Source organism: Malaclemys terrapin, chromosome 21 (genome assembly GCF_027887155.1).
Source record: "Malaclemys terrapin pileata isolate rMalTer1 chromosome 21, rMalTer1.hap1, whole genome shotgun sequence".
NCBI lineage: Eukaryota > Metazoa > Chordata > Testudines > Emydidae > Malaclemys > Malaclemys terrapin.
Genome location: NC_071525.1, coordinates 18,755,104 through 18,772,442, shown reverse-complemented (window position 1 = coordinate 18,772,442; position 17,339 = coordinate 18,755,104). Strand labels below are relative to the sequence as shown.

The 17,339-nt window shown below is 45.5% G+C and overlaps 1 protein-coding gene and 1 pseudogene across 1 annotated transcript; both read left to right on the top strand.

Annotated features, from left to right (window-relative positions):
• The first annotated feature begins 2,450 nt into the window (after window positions 1–2,450).
• Window positions 2,451–7,851, top strand: LOC128827380 (C3a anaphylatoxin chemotactic receptor-like; annotated as a pseudogene).
• A 6,910-nt stretch (window positions 7,852–14,761) lies between these two features.
• On the top strand, window positions 14,762–15,625 carry LOC128826895 (chemerin-like receptor 1). The gene has a single exon (XM_054010419.1). It carries the CDS (start codon window positions 14,762–14,764, stop codon window positions 15,623–15,625), a length of 864 nt encoding a protein of 287 aa, XP_053866394.1.
• The last annotated feature ends 1,714 nt before the right edge of the window (window positions 15,626–17,339 follow it).

Sequence of the window (17,339 nt, the reverse complement as noted above, 5' to 3'; positions counted from 1 at the left end):
TAGATCTCTCTCTTGAGTGGTAACAGCTAATTTAGACCCCATCCCATTTTATGTGTATGGTTGGGATTATGCTTTCCAATGTGCATTACTTTGCATTTATTAACATTGAATTTCATCTGCCATTTTGTTGCCTAGTCACCCAGATTTGTGAGGTCCCTTTGTAACTCTTTGTGGTCAGCTTTGGACTTAACTATCTTTGTAGTTTTGTATCATCTGCAAACTTTGCCCCTACCCATTGTTTGCCCCCTTTTCCAGAACCCACTGTTTGCCCCCTTTTCCAGATTGTTTATGAATACGTTGAACAGCTCTGGTCCCAGTACAGATCCCTGGGGGACACTGCTATTTACCTGTCTACATTCTGTAAACTGACCATTTATTCCTATCTTTTAACCAGTTTCTGATGCATGGGAGGACCTTCCCCTTTATCTCAGGACAGTTTTCTTTGATTCAGAGCCTTTGGTGATAAGTTGAAATCCTCCATTATTATTGAGTTTTTTTTATTTTTAGAGCCTCTCTAATTTCCCTGAACATTTCACAGTCAGTATCACTATCCTGGTCAGGTGGTCGGTAGTATATCACCACTGCTATATTCTTATTATTCGAGAATGGAATTACTATCCATAGAGATACTATGGTACAGTTTGGTTCATTTAAGATTTTTACTTCATTTGACTCTACACTTTTTTCACATATACTGCCACTCCCCCAACTGCACGATCTGTTCTGCCCTTCCGATATAATTTGTACTCTCATATTACTAGGTCCCATTGATTATCCTCATTCCACCAAGTTTCTGTTAATCTCCTCTGTAATAAAAGGCACTCTAGTTCACACATCTTATTATTTAGACTGCTAGCATTTGTATATAATCACTTTAAAAATTGTCACTTTTTAGCTGTCTGCCATTACGTGATGTAATTGAATTCATTTAGGCTTCTATGGGTGAGATTTTCAAAAGCACCTATGTGAGTTAGGTGCTTAACTCCTATGACTTCAATGGGAAATTGGCATCTAACTCCCTTAGTCAACTTTAAAAACCTAGTCCTGTATCTTTATTGCCAAATGCATGTCTTCAAATCTCATGAGCCACCTCATAAAACATCATGAGATTATTTTGAACAGAAAGACATATTTGCCTCCTTGATTTTTTGAGCAATTTCAAACTTTTCTCTGCAACAAAGGGGGACAGAAACCTGCTAAAAAATAAAATAAAACAGAGATGAAATCTGAAATTCCCAACTAATCATATGATTCCAGGATCTGGGGCTTGGTGGAAAACCAGAAGCCTGGCAAATGCTGCAACCAAATTATAAGGGTCGATGATGGTACAAAACTCTGCCAAAAGTTTCAGAAAACCAGAACTATCCAGCTCTGTTTTGGAAGCCACTGGAGTGAGGAGCTGTTTAAAATATTGGGGACTTTAAAATAAAGTGTGTGTCTGTGTCACTCTGTACCTCAAAACAGCACCCTGGAACCCCCATATTCATGACTGTGCTATAAATATGAACAAAGTCTGCCTTGTGAGATATCCTTAACAAAGTCTTGATCAGTTGATTATTAATATCCTGTTGAATTGTATGTGCTCTCATTGTATGGGGAGTTAGGAAGTTTTGCTATGTGTGTGTTACTGAAATAAGTTGTGATGTTGGGAACACCCACAACCAGCCTTTCAGGTACAACAATGGAGGATCCAGACAGTGTTAAGGGCTCATCAGCACCCATGCAAGAATCCACTATCTCAAGAACTGTATAAAATAGAGATTTCTCAGAGAGAATATGTAGTCAATGGAGACTGTTTGACCCATGTCAAGGGACGTCACCATTTGGCCTCACTCCCCCCACACCTGGAAACACATGTGGAGGACAAAGACTTTGAACTTTGGTATCGGGCTGGAAGACAACCCCAGCCTGTGTATTGAGGAATTGTCACCTGCTTGTACCATCTGCCAGGGTGTGACACGGCTTGATTCAAATCGTGTTTATTTTATAGAACTGAGACTGTGAATTTACTTTTATTTCTTAGGTAACCAACTTTGATCTCTACGCTCCCAGCTTATAATCACTTAATATCCATCTGTCTGTAGTTAATAAACCTGTATAATATTCTTCCTAAAACTGTGTGTTTGGTTGAAGTTCTTGGGACATCTCAGCTCAGTTTACAAAAGCTGGTGCGTGTCCTCTCCACATTGAGGGAGGGGTGGACTGGGTAATGAACTTACACTAGCCGGGCTTCTGACCAATGCAGGATGGTACATATCTGGGCTGAAAGGCCAGGGAGCCAGGGGGAATTGACTGGAGTCTCTTTATAGATGGTTCATGAGTGGCTGGGAGAAGAATTCATGTAATTCAGCTGGGTGTGTCCAAAGTTCATGCAGCTTTCGACCTTCGCTACGTTGCTGGCCGTTCTCCAGCATCCAACCAATCAAGTAGCAAGTTGTAGAGTAGACACTATGTCGTGTGGCTTACAGCCAACGAAGTGAGAGATTCATGATTCACTCGCCACCTGACAAGGTCTCTCCAGGACTTTTGAGGGTTGACCAGGGGTGAAGGGTGGCAGGACCCACCCACTAATCACTCTGACCCAGCGTCACTTCAGGGGCCCAAGCTTGGTCTGGTGGTTTCTCCAGGTGTAAACGGGCTGAATTTTTGCAATGACGCGGCTGCCGCTCAGCTCCTGCTCTGGGGCTGGGGCTACCCCGGATGTGGGTGACCGTCTCTGCAGACGGGATCACCGATTCTTCATCACAATTGGCCCCAGAGTTGAGCCGAGCTGTTCGAGGCTTGCACAGAGCTGGCTGCCTCGGAGGCTTTGCAGACTGTGCTTTGTGAGCATCTCCCATCCCGACTGAGCCGCCCACCACCTGTGCTCCACCCCCGAGAAGACAGCTTCCTGCCCTCAGACCGAGTCTGTGGGGGTGGGGGGTGGGAACTGCAGGTGGTGTGTGTATTGTGGGAATCAATTCTGAGATGCCATGTGCGATTCCCCCAGGACATAGGTAAGAAAGTGAGATTAAACCTTCCAGCTTGAATGCTAGGGTGAAATTCACAATGGCCCCTGCAGATCAGTCTCTGCCCCCCCATCCCATGCCCCAGGTTCTTCCCTGCCCCCACTCCACCCCCCACAGCAGCCCCCCATATCCTATCCCGCTCCCCATAGAAGCTGCCCCAGATCTTTTTCAGCTTCCCCATCCCGGTCCCCAAAGCAGCCTCCCCACATCTCTCCCTTCCCCTCCGCACCATCTTGCTTAAAGTGGTTCCCATCATATACAGGGTTTGCAGTTTGATTCAGTAGTTCTCAGCACCCCCCCTGTACAAATTGTTCTAGCAACCCTGACCCAATCCCTCTCCCCACAGCAACCCCCCCCCCAAATTCCTCCCTGTCACTTGTATAAGCAGCCCCCATGCCCCACCCTAGTGGTGGCCATATCTCAGTGGGAAAAGACTCTATAGATTTGTGGCTTTCAAACTTTCCAGACTACTCTACCCCTTTCAGGATTCTCATTTTTCTTGAGAAACACCAAGTTTCTCCTCCCTTAAAAACTACTTTTTTACCCAATCAGACACAAATATACCAGTGTCCCAGCACACTAGTACTGAAAGATCGTTTACTTTCTCATTTTCTCATATAATTATAAAATAAATAAATTGGGATAAAAATATCGTACTTACATTTCAGTGGACAGTCTATAGAGCAGTAGAAAGAAGTCATTGCTTTTTAAGTATCCTGTTGTAAAACTAGGCAAATATCTAGATGAGTTGATGTACGCCTTGGAAGATCTGTGCGTACCCCCAGTGATACACATACCCCTGGTTGATAACCACTGCTATAGACTCTTATGCAATGGCTCAGGGATGACTATGAAAGTAAAAGCACCTGGCCAGTAGATGGAAGCATACACCGGGCATTAGCTCACACACACACACACACACACACACTCCTGTCTGTCTCTGACTATACATGCTAGTCACTTGCTTGTCAGAAACTGGTAATCAAGTCACCCCGTCACCTTACCTTCCCTTTTGCTTGGTCTACACTAGCAAATGATGCTGGTATAACTACATCGCTCATGGGTGTGGAAAACCCACCGTCCTGGGTGCCGCTGTTATACAACCTAATGCCCAGTTTAGACAACTCTTCTCCCGTCAACACAGCTACCACCTCTCGGGGGGGAGGGGGGATTAATGTAATCGATGGGAGAAGCTCTCACGTCAGCATAGACAGCGTCTTCACTGAGCCGCTACAGCGGCGCAGCTGCATCCGTGCAGCCTTCCCGGTGTAGACGTGTCCTTTGATAAACTGAACTGACTGCAACAGAGGGTCCTGTGGCACCTTTAAGACTAACAGAAGTATTGGGAGCATAAGCTTTCATGGGTAAGAACCTCACTTCTTCAGATGCAATTAAGACTAACAGAAGTATTGGGAGCATAAGCTTTCGTGGGTAAGAACCTCACTTCTTCAGATGCAAGACTTGCATCTGAAGAAGTGAGGTTCTTACCCACGAAAGCTTATGCTCCCAATACTTCTGTTAGTCTTAAAGGTGCCACAGGACCCTCTGTTGCTTTTTACAGATTCAGACTAACATGGCTACCCCTCTGATACTGAACTGACTGAGCTCCTGGAGTCTCTCTCTGCCAAGCCCGGGGTCCAGTCCATTAATCCTTCTTGTGGCTCATCTCTGATCCCTCTCCAGTTGCTCAACATCCTTCTTGAAGGGTGGGCGCCAGAAGCGGACTCAGGATCCCAGCTGTGGTCACACCAAGGCCAGATCCAGAGGGAAAATCACCTCCCTGCCCCTAATCGAGAGTCCCTTGTTGATGCATCCCAGCACGGCTGGAGCCCTGTTGGTTCTGGGAACTCAGGATGAGCTGAAAAGTGCCCCCACACCTGAGGCTTTCAGGCAAGTGATGAGAGACGAAGGCAGGGTGCAGGCCGGGCTGTGGTTTGTGTGGTCTCTAGCACAGAGCGAGGGTAGCATTGGCTGGCCTGTAATGTAGCCCGGGGCCAAGGGTGGGTTACCTGCAGCAAAGGCAGGGCTGAGAATCTCATGCATCCGACTCCCAGCAGGGCTCTGTTCACTTTTCCCAGCCAGGAGGCGCAGGAGGGCAGAGTCCCAGCTGCCATCTCTGCTCTTGGGATCTCACTGGGTGCCCCACCCTCCTGCCCCTGAATGTGGACAGCCAAATGCAGACACCTTGCTAGGCCCCAGCCGGGCGGGAGGTGGGAGGTGAGCTTGTGATTCATCTGACATCTGTATGTAGCAGTGGGTGCCGGAGTCCTTCCAGGCTTTGCAGACATGATTGGATCCAGCCACATACTATGATCTCCCCCAATTGTCCTCTCCCCAATATACCCCCACATGAACAGTTCCCTGCTCTGGGCTGAGACAGTCTGGACAAGCTGCAGGTGTCTGGTTGGGGACTGGGATGGGGGTCGACTCTGAGATGCTGCGTCCCCCAAGACACGGGTCAGGAAATGAGGTAAACCCACCAAGTACCCCACTGGACTCATTCTCACCCCCTCACCGCTGCCCCCTGGATCTCCCTCCTTCCTGCTGCCCCCAATCCCTAACCCATGTGCTCTGGATAGAGCTGCTTGAAATTATATGTGGTTCCTGTTGTCAGAGGTCAAGGGTCCCATCATGCTGGGTGCTACACAGACCCTGACTGAGCTCGGGGGTCACATCAGATCAGGCAGTGCACAGCCCCACAGGGAGAAACAGGCCTGGCCAGAGCGAGCTCACACTTTAAGTTAAACAGAGAAATGTTTGGAGGGGAAACTGAGTCATGGGGCCATGATGTGACTTGTCCAATCTACCCAAGCAGTTCAGTCACAGAGTCTGGGATGCAACCCAGGAATCCTGACTCTCAGTCTAACCACCAAAATAGACTCTTGCAATATCCTTCCTTTAAAGAAAAAATCTTTTGACTTGTTACTGGTCTCTTCTTCCTCTTTTTTTTTTTTTTAACCAGGTGGTTTTTTTGTTGCCATCGTTGTTTCCATAGGTGGGTTCTTTCAGTGGGGACTCTGTCTGCTCCACTAACTCATCCCCCAAAATGGCCTAAGACACACAGAAACTGCACTTCATATTGAAGGGATGGGGGAAGAAGAATCATTTTTAAAAATTCCATTATTTGAAGAAAAAAAAGGGAGGGGTGAACGATCATTGATTTACTTTTTTGTTTTTTAACAAAGATGGGAATAACCTGTTCCTTCGTGCAACTAACAGCAAGAAGATTATTTGAGAATTTTAGTGAGGCTTCTGTCAAATCTCTGTCTCTGTCTCTTCATCCGGGACATCCCACTCCCCACTGTCCACCTCCCGTTACCTGGAAATCTAACTTTCCAGCAAGAAACAAATGTGGGATTTTAAAACATTTGGTTTAGTAAAACAAATGATATTATGTAAAAAAAATGTTTGGGCAGAGAATAGACACAACAAGTCTTGGCAGGGGGTTAGAGGAGATGACCTTTGAGGTACCCTTCTAATCCTCTAGCTCTATGCTCCAAAGATCTTTGAACCATTGGTGCCATTGGCTTACAAGGAGCCCTTTTCATTGCTCTTCCTTCCTTTACTCAGTACAACATCTGTGGTACCCCAATCAAGCCCTGACACGAAGGAGGGGATATTGTGACTGCAACTCCTCTGAGAACGGTGTTCCTAATCATCTCTCTGATACTTTGTGGTGTGGCTTTCTTCGCCGGGGTGCCATGGAACGGCTATGTCCTCTTTGTCGCCGGCTGCTGTGTGGAGAGGACAGCCAGTGTCATGCTGTTCCTGAACCAGACCATGGCCGATTTAATCTTTGTCATCTTCCTGCCCCTCAGATTCATCTCCATCATTAACCTTAGACTTATACTGCACCTGGAGGTTGAGCAGCACCATCACCTCCCTCCACATGTTCTCCAGCTTTCAAAGTAGCAGCCATGTTAGTCTGTATCTGCAAAAAGAACAGGAGTACTTGTGGCACCTTAGAGACTAACAAATTTATTTCAGCATAAGCTTTTGTGGTCTACAGCCCACTTCTTCGGATGCATAGAATGGAACACACAGACAGAAGATATTTATACATACAGAGAACATGAAAAGGTGGAAGTACGCATACCAACTGTAAGAGGCCAATCAATTGAGATGATCTATCAGCAGCAGAGGAAAAAAAACCTTTGAAGTGATAATCAAGATGACCCATAGAAGGTGTGAGGAGAACTTAAAATGGCGAAAAAGATTCAATTAGTGTAATGACTCCAGTGCCTTCTTCCTCATGGCCCTCAGTGTCGATCACTGCATCTTCATGGTACACCCTGCTTGGGTCTGGAACCACTGCACACACCCAGTTTTCGGGGTGGTTCTGGGTGCATGGGCCCTGTCTCTTCGGTTCAGCTCATGGTACAGTGAACTCCAGGAATCCCTCCTATGACCTGCCTGTACCAGCATGTATTTCCAAATGGATGAAGGGAGGGTGAAGGCCACCATTGCAATCCAGTTCCTGGTTGGGTTTCTGATCCCATTCACCTTAATCTTGATCCCAATATTCTACATCGTTCTCGCTGCCAAGCTGAGAAGGAACAGGCTGATCCAGTCCACCAAGCCACTCAAAATCCTTCTTGGCTTGATCCCAAACTTTTTCCTCTGCTGGCTGCCGTATCACGTCTTCTCCATCCTGCAGATCTCAGTTACATACCCTCCACCTCTTCTGGTCATAGGAAGCACTTTTGCTTGTGTCCTGACATATTTCAGCAGCTGCCTCAACCCGATCTTCTACCTCACCATGGAGGAAGAGTTTCTGAGGTACCACCAATGTGGATGCAGTCCCCAAACCACTGATAAGTTGGGGCCAGAGCTGGCTGAATAAGGGAATGGATGGAATTGTCAACACTTGCATGAAGAAAGATGAAAAATTCTGTTTACTGGGACCTGTAGCTTCCTCTAGAACCCAAAATTGTCTTTTTAGCCAGTTAATTGTTTTGCCTTATTCAGAGAAGACCCATGAGAATGATTACAGGATTAGAGACTCAAGGAGCTCAATCTATTTAGTTTAACAAAGAGAAGGTGAAGGAGAATCCTTGCTGGAGGATTGTCTGCACCTTGAGGGCTTTAAACCACAATTTGAGGACTTCAATAACTCAAGCATAGGTTAGGAGCTTGTTACAGGAGTGGGTGGGTGAGATTCTGTGGCCTGCATTGTGCAGGAGGTCAGACTAGATGATCATAATGGTCCCTTCTGACCTTAAAGTCTATGAGTCTATGAGGGACTTGGCCACACTCTCTTTAATAACGACTCTTCAATCTAGCAGAGGAAGGTCTAACATGATAAAGTGAACAGAAGTTTAACGTAGACAAATTCAGACGGGATATGAGGAGTATATTTGTAACGTCAGAATAACTGACCATTGGAGCAATTTCCCCAGAGTTGTGAAGGGTCCTCCATCAGTGGTAATTTTAAATCAAGCTGGGATGTTTTTCTAAAAGTTCTGCTCTAGGAATTATTTTGGGGCAGTTCTCTGGTCCGTGTGATGTAAGAGGTCAGACGAGATGATCGCACCGGTCCCTTCCAGCCTTGGAATCTATGAATCTATGATTTTTGCAAACTATATTAGAGTCTTGGTTTTGTTCATTTTTAGATCATTTTGGGGCATTGAGTTCTTTTTCATCTGTCATTTTCTGTGTTTTCGTGCCGTTGCTCTTGTCATCATGTCATCTTTGCACCAGTGGAGCTCCAGGTCTTCCTCTGTCCTTTGGTTCCTGAAGATCAATGGGTCTATGAAACAAAGGGTAACATTTTCAAAGGGGTTAAGTCCTATTTTTAAAAGCATTTAGGCCCATAGTTACCTTGGTTGGAGTTAAAGAGACTTCGGCTTCTATGGGTGAGATTTTCAAAAGCACCTCTGTGAGTTAGGCACTTCACTTCTATTGACCATCAATGGGAATTTGGCACCTAACTCCCTTAGCCACGTTTCAAAAATATAATCCTGTATCTGCATTGTGAAGCCCGAGCCTTCAAAGCTCATGAACCGCCCCCTAAAATATAATGAGGTTGGTTTGAAAAGAAAAACTTTGAGGTTCTTCTTTTTTGCCTTCTGATTTTTTTCCTGGCCATTTAAAGCTTTTCCCTGCGACCATGAAGGCTAGAAACTTACCTAAAAAAAAAAAGAAAAGAAAGCTGAAATTCCCACCTAATCATCTCGTTCCAGGATTTGGGGCTTGGAGGAAAATGGGAATCATGGTGAATGCCGCAACCAAATTGTAAGAGTTGGTGAACCTACAAAAGTTTTGGAACTCCACAATATCAAGCTTTATTTTGGAAACAAATGGAGTGAGGAGGTGTTTAAAATATTGGGGACTTTAAATAAAATGTGGGTGGCTGTGGCACTCTGTACCTCAAAACAGGACTCCGGAACCCCCATATTCACCACTGTCATATAATTATGATATGTTCTGTACAAAGTCTGCCTTGTCAGGTATCAGTTTAAAAGTCATGATTTGTTGATAATTAATATCTTATTGGATTGTACATGCTGTCCTTGTATGTGAGGTTGTGAAGTTTTGCTATGTGTGTGTTACTGAAATAAGTTGTGTTGTTGGGAATACCCACAACCAGCCTTTCAGGTATGACGGTGGAAGCAGACAGCGTTAATGGCTCATCAGCACCCATCCAAGAATCCACTATCTCAGGCTCTGTACACAGTGGAGATTTCTCAGAGAGAGCACGTAGACAATGGAGACTGTTTGACCCACGTCATAGCAAAAGATCTTTCCAGCAAGCTGGAAGAAACTATAAAAGAGGGGAAGTGACATCACCGCTTGGCCTCACTCCCCTCACAATTCAACACCTGGAACACGTCTGGAGGACAAAGATTTTGAACTGGGGAAGGGGTCCCAGGCTGGAGGTGAATCCCAGCCTGCTTACTGAGAATCTCTCACCTGCTTGTACCATCTATGAAGGTGAAACATGGCTGGATTCAAATCCTGTTTAGTTTGTAGAACTCAGACTGTGAATTTACTTTTATTTCTTAGGTAACTAACTGTGATCTCTATGCTCGATGCTTATAACCACTTTAAATCTCTCTATCTGTAGTTAATAAACCTGTTTTATATTCTACCTAAAACTGTGTGTTTGGTTGAAGTACTTGGGAAATCTCATCTCAGTTTGCAAAAGCTGGTGCGTGTCCTCTCCACATTGAGGGAGGTGCAGATTGGGCAACGAACTTACACTGGCCAGGCTTCTGACTAGGGCAGGGCAGTACAGTTCTGGGGTGCAAAGCTGGGGATCCGGGGGGAATTGGCTGGAGCCTCCCTATTGATGGTTCATGAGTGGCTGTGAGAAGTATTCATGGAACTCAGCTGGGTGTGTCCCTGCCTGGGGATGGCTGTGTAAGTGCAGGGCCTGCCAGAGGTTTGTAGCTTGACACAGTATCACAGTGTGAGAGGGATTCTCCAGGTTGGCGGGACAGAGGGCTCAGTGGTCCCACAGTTCAGGTTAAAGGCCACGGAGCCCATCACAGTGGCTTTTTAAACCAGTGTCTCAATGAATCCTGATATTCCTGGCCAAAATTCACGCAGCTTTCGCCCTTTGCCCCATCACTAGCTGTACTCCAGCGTACAACCAATCCACCAGCCAGTTGTGGAACAGACATAATGTCATGTGGCTTGCAGGCAATGAAGTAAGAGAGTCATGATGCACTCGCCACCTAGCATAGCCTCTCCAGGACATTCGAGGGTTGACTGGGGGTGAAGGGTGGCAGGACCTACCCACAAATCACTCCTGATGGGAAGATCTCCCATCAGAACCGGACACAGGATCCCAGTGTCGGTCTCAGCAGGGCCAAATCCAGAGTGAAAATCACCTCCTTGCTCCTAATCAAGATTCCCCTGTTGATGCATCCCAGGATGGCTGGAGCCCTGTTCACCATGGGAGCTCACGTTTAGCTGAAAAGTGTCTCTACGCCTGAGGCCTCAAGACAAATGATGAGAGACGACGGCAGGTTTCAGGTTGGGCTGTGGTTTGTGTGGTCTCCAGCACAGAGCGAGGGTTTCCTTAGCGTTGCCTGGCCTGTAACGTGACTGGGCCAAGGGGTGGGTTCCCTGCAGCAAAGGCAGTGCTGAGAATCTCAAGCATCCTTCTCTCAGCGGGACTCTGTTTGCTTTCCATAGCCAGCAGGAGCTGGAGGGGAAAGTCCCAGCTGGTGTCTCAGATCCTGGGACCTCACCCAGTGGAGTCAGCTTGACGTGGCTGTCTCAGCCCCTGCTCTTCACTGGGGGCCCTACCCGCCTGCCGCCAGATGTGGAAGGCCAAATGCAGACACCTTGCTAGGACCCAGCGAGGTGGGGGGAGCTTGTGGTTCATGTGATGTCTGCATATAGATGTGGTTGACGAAGACCTTCAAGGCTTTGCAGAAATGATCGGACCCAGCCACGTCCTGTGATCTCCCCACATTGTCCCCCCCACCAGATATACCCCCACATGAACAGCTTCCTGCTCTGGGCTGAGCCACTCTGGGCGAGCTGCAGGCATCGCATTGGGGAACCTGGGACGGGGGTCGACTCTGAAACGCTGCATCCCCCCAAGACACAGGTAAGGAAATGAGGTAAACCCCCCAGATGGCCCACTGGCTCTGATTTTGCCCCCCATCACTGCCCAATATCCCCCCTCCCAGCTTTCCCATCCCCTCCCCTCATCCACTCCAGATAGAGCGGGTTGAAATTATTAGTGGGTTCTTTTGTCAGAGGTCAGGTGCCCCCGTCACACCGGGTGTTGCACAGACCCTGACCAAGTTCAGGGGCCCCGTCGTGCCAGGCGCTGCACAGACCCACAGGGAGAAACAGGCCTGGCCAGAGCGAGCTCACATTTAAACAGAGAACTGTTTGGATTGGAAACTGAGTCACGGGGCGATGACGTGAGTTATCCAATCTCCCCGAACAATTCAGTCACAGAGTCTGGGATGCAGCCCAGGCGTCCTGACTCCATGTCTGTCCACTAAAATAGACTCTTGCAATATCCTCCCTTAAAAAAAATATCTTTTGGCTTGTTACTGGTCTCTTGTTCTTCTGGTGTTTTTTGGACTTTTCTGTTGTCCTCGTTGTTTCAGTCTTACTTTTCTCCTCCTGGGGAATTGCTCTCTGTCACCAGACATTTCCAATGGGGCGAATCTTTGGGTGCGGATTTTACTTACTCCACTAATTCACCTCCCAAAATGGCCCAAACCACACAAAAACTCCACATCAAAATGAAGGTGGGCGGGAGAAGAATCACTTTCAAAATTTCCATTATTTAAAAAAAAATGGGGGGGGGAGACAATCATTCATTAACTTTTTTTTTTAAGAATGACTGGAATTACCAGCTCCTTTTGGGAAACTAAAAGCAAGAAAATTATTTGGGAATTTTAATTAGATTTCAGGGTGTCTCACACTCTGTCTCTGCCTCCAGGACACCCCACTACCCACTGTCCACCTCCCCTTGCCTAGAAATCTAACCTTTCAGCAAGAAGCAAATGTGGGTTTTTTTAAATATTTGATTTAGTAAAAACAACTGATACTATGTAAAAACAAAAAAATGTTCAGGCAAAGAATAGACACAACAAATCCTGCATCTTGAACATAAGAACATAAGAACGGCTGTACTGGATCAGACCAAAGATCCATCCAGCCCAGTATCCTGTCTACCAACAGTGGCCAATGTTGGTGCTCCAGAGGGAGTGAACCTAACAGGTAATGATCAAGTGATCTCTCTCCTGACATCAAAGGCTTTCTGGAAATCCAATACACTATGTCCATTGGATCCCCCTTGTCCTCGTGTTTGTTAACCCCTTCAAAGAACTCTAATAGATTAGTAAGACATGATTTCCCTTTACAGAAACCATGTTGACTTTTGCCCAGCAATTTATGTTCTTCTATGTGTCTGACAATTTTATTCTTTACTATTGTTTCAACTAATTTGCCCGATACTGATGTTAGACTTGTCTGTAATTGCCGGGATCACCTCTAGAGCCTTTTTTAAATATTGGCATTACATTAGCTATCTTCTAGTCATTGGGTACAGAAGCCAATTTAAAGGACAGGTTACAAACCATAGTTAATAGTTCTGCAATTTCACATTTGAGTTCTTCCAGAACTCTTGGGTGAATGCCATCTGGTCCCGATGACTTGTTACTGTTAAATTTATCAATTAATTCCAAAATCTTCTCTAGTAACACTTCAATCCGTTTCAGAGTAACAGCCGTGTTAGTCTGTCCTCAGATTTGTCACCTACAAAAGCCAGCTCAGGTTTTGGAATTTCCCTAACATCCTCAGCTGTGAAGACTGAAGCAAAGATTCCATTTAGTTTCTCCACAATGACTTTATCGTTTTTAAGTGCTCCTTTTGTATTTCGATCGTCCAGGGGCCCCACTGGTTGTTTAGCAGGCTTCCTGCTTCTGATGTACTTAAAAACATTTTGTTATTACCTTTTGAGTTTTTGGTTACATGTTCTTCAAGCTCCCTTTTGGCTTTTCTTATTATACTTTTACACTTAATTTGGCAGTGTATATGCTCCTTTCTATTTACCTCGCTGGGATTTGACTTCCACTTTTTAAAAGATGCCTTTTTATCTCTCACTGCTTCTTTTACATGGTTGTTAAGCCACGGTGGCTCTTTTTTAGTTCTTTTACTGGGTTTTTTAATTTGGGGTATACATTTAAGTTGGGCCTCTCTTATGTCTTTGAAAAGTGTCCATGCAGCTTGCATGGATTTCATTCTAGTCACTGTACCTTTTAATGCATGTTTAACTAACCCCCTCATTTTTGGATAGTTCCCCTTTCTGAAAATAAATGCCACAGTGTTGGGTTGTTGAGATGTTCTTCCCACCACAGGGATGTTGAATGCTATTGTATTATGGTCACTATTTCCAAGCAGTCCTGTTATAGTTACCTCTTGGACCAGTTCCTGCGCTCCACTCAGGACTAAATCGAGAATTGCCTCTCCCCTTGTGGGTTCCTGTACCAGCTTCTCCAAGAAGCAGTCATTTAAAGTATCGAGACATTTTGTCTCTGCATTTCGTCCTGAGGTGACATGTACCCAGTCAATATGGGGATAATTGAAATCCCCTACTATTACTGAGCTCATTATTTTGATAGCATCTCTAATCTCCCTTAGCATTTCATCATCACTATCACTGTCCTGGTCAGCTGGTCGATAATAGATCCCTACTGGTATATTCTTATTAGAGCATGGAATTACTATCCATAGAGATTCTATGGAACATGTGGATTCATTTAAGATTTTTACTTCATTTGATTCTACATTTTCTTTCACATATAGTGCCACTCTGCCCACCCCGCATGACTTGTTCTATCCCTCTGATATATTTTGTACCCCGGAATGATTGTGTCCCATTGATTGTCCTCACTTCACCAGGTTTCTGTGATGCCTATTATATCAATATCCTCCTTTAACACGGGGCAGTCTAGTTCACCCATCTTATTATTTAGACTTCTAGCATTTGGCAGGGGGTTAGATGAGATGACCCTTGTGGTCCCCGCCTAACCCTCTGGCTCTATGCTTCTAAGGTCTTTGAACCATTGTATTTGGTCCTATTTGAGCTAAGCTTAGGATCTGGGGAGTTTGTAAACTCTGAGAAGATTACAAACTTTGTGGCTGTCTCATTCTGTCCACATCCCCTCCTGGAGCCCTTTTCATTGCTCTTCCTTCCTTTGTTCAGTAGAACGTCTGTACTGCCCCCACCAAGACCTGACGAAGGAGGGGATATTGTGACTGCAACTCTTCAAAGAATGGTGTTCCTAATCGTCTTCCTGGTGCTGTGTGGTGTGACCTTCCTAGTCGGGGTGCCATTGAATGGCTACATCCTCTTTGTCGCTGGGTGCTGTTTGGAGAGAACGGTCAGTGCCGTGTGGTTCTGGAACCGGGCCCTGGCTGATTTCATCTTCATCATCTTCCTGCCCCTCAGATTCATTTCCATCTTCATCCTTGACTTTGACTGTACCTGGAAGCTGATCAGCACCGTCACCTCCCTCCACATGTTCTCCAGCACCTTTCTCCTCACAGCCCTCAGTGTTGATCGCTGCATCCTTGTGGCACGCCCTGAGTGGGCCTGGAACTGCTGCACGCCTGCCCTGGCTTTCAGGGTGGTTATAGGCTTGTGGGCCCTGTCTATTGGGTTGAGCTTGAGTTACGGTGATCTCTCAGACTACCTGCTCTCACCACCCATTATCAGCATGAATTTCCATCCAGATGGAAGGAGGGTGAAGGCTGCAGTTGTGATCCAGTTCCTGGTCGGGTTTCTGATCCCATTAGCCTTGATCTTAATCCCAACCTTCTACATCGTTCTAGCTGCCAAACTGAGAAGGAACAGGCTGATCCAGTCCACCAAGCCACTCGAGATCCTTCTTGGCTTGATCCCGACCTTTTTCCTCTGCTGGCTGCCACATCACATCTTCTCCTTCCTGCAGATCACAGATATATACCCTCTGCCTCTTCTGCAAATAGGAAGCGCTTTTGCTTGTGTCCTGACATATTTCAGTAGCTGCCTCAACCCCATCTTCTACCTCACCATGGAGGAAGAGTTTCTGAGGTACCGGCAACGTGCACGCAACCCCCAAACCACTGACAACTCGGGGCCGGAGCCGGATGAATAGGGAAACAGATGGAATTGTCGATATTTGCCTGGAGAAAGAATTCTGTTCGCTGGATCCGTAACTTCCTCTTAATTCCAAAATTTTCTTTTTTAGCAAGCCACAAGAATGATTACAGGTTAAAAAACCTGCCTTGGAGTGACAGACACAAGGATCTCAATCTATTTAGCTTATCAAAAAGAAGGTGAAGAGGTGACTTGATAACAGTCTGTAAGTACCTACGTGGGGAACAAGTATTTAATAACGGGATCTTCAAGCCAGCAGAGGAAGGTCTAACATGATCCAGTTCAGACTGGAAATGAGGTGTAAATTTGTAACGATCAGATTAACTGACCGTTGAAGCAATTTCTCAAGGGTTGTGGTGGATCCTCCATCAGTGGCAATTTTAAATCAAGCCGGGATGTTTATCTAAAAGCTCTGCTCTAGGAATTGTTTTGGGGTAGTTCTCTGGCCCGTGTGATCCGGGAGGTCAGAGGAGATGATCACACCAGTCTCTTCCAGTCCTGAAATCTATGAATCTGTCATTATAAAGAAATATTTGGATTCTTAGGGGTTTTTTTTTCATTTTTAGATTATTTTGGGGTGTTTTGTTATTTATGGTCTGTCCTTTTCTGTGTCTTCATGTCTTTGTTTTTGTCATCATGTCATCCTTGCATCTGGTGGAGCTCCAGCTCTTCTTCTGTCTGGTGGTTCCTGAAGATCAACAGGTCTATGAAACATAGGGTAACATTTTCAAAAGTGTCTAAGTCCTATTTTTAAAAGTGTTTTGGCTTGTAGGAACTTTGCTGAGAGTCAATGAGAACATAACATAAGAACGGCCATACTGAGTCAGAGTAAAGGTCAATCTAGCCCAGTTTCTTGTCTTCTGACAGTGGTCAAAGCCAGGTGCCTCAGAGGGAATGAACAGAACAGGTCATCATCAAGTGATCCATCCACTGTCACCCATTCCCAGCTTCTGGCAAACAGAGGCTACGGACACCATCCCTGCCCAGCCTGGCTAATACCCACTGATGGACCTGTCCTCCATGAATTTGTTTAGTTCTTTTTTTAACCATTATAGTCTTGCCCTTCACAACATCCCGTGGTTCACTGTGCATTGCGTGAAGCAATACTTTCTTTTGTTTCTTTTAATCCAGCTATCTATTAATTTCATTGGGGGACCCTTAGTTCTTGTGTTATGAGAACGAATAAATAACACTTCCCTATTTACTTGTTCCACACCATTCAGGATTTTATAGACGTCTATGATATCCCCCCTTAGTCATCTCGTTTCCAAGCTGAAAAGCCCCAGTCTTATTAATCTCTTCTCATATGGAAGCTGTTCCATACCCCTAATCATTTTCATAGCCCTTTTATGTACCTTTTCCAATTCCAATATATCTTTTTTGAGATGGGGCGACCACATCTGCATGCACTATTCAAGATGTGGGTGTACCATGGATTTATATAGAGACAATATGATATTTTCAGTCTTATTATCTATCCCTTTCTTAAAGATTCCCAACATTCGGTTCACTTTTTTGACTGCTGTTGCACATTGAGTGGATGTTTTCCACAATAACTCCAAGATCTCTTTCTTGAGTGGGAACAGCTAATTTAGACTCCATCATTTTTTATGAATAGTTGGGATTATGTTTTCCAATATGCATTACTTTGCATTTATCAACACTGAATTTCATCTGCCATTTTGTTGCCCAGTCACTCAGTTTTGTGAGAT

Excerpts from the sequence above, each read along its gene's own strand:
- LOC128826895 (XM_054010419.1), top strand. The coding sequence starts at position 14,762 with ATGGTGTTCCTAATCGTCTTCCTGGTGCTGTGTGGTGTGACCTTCCTA.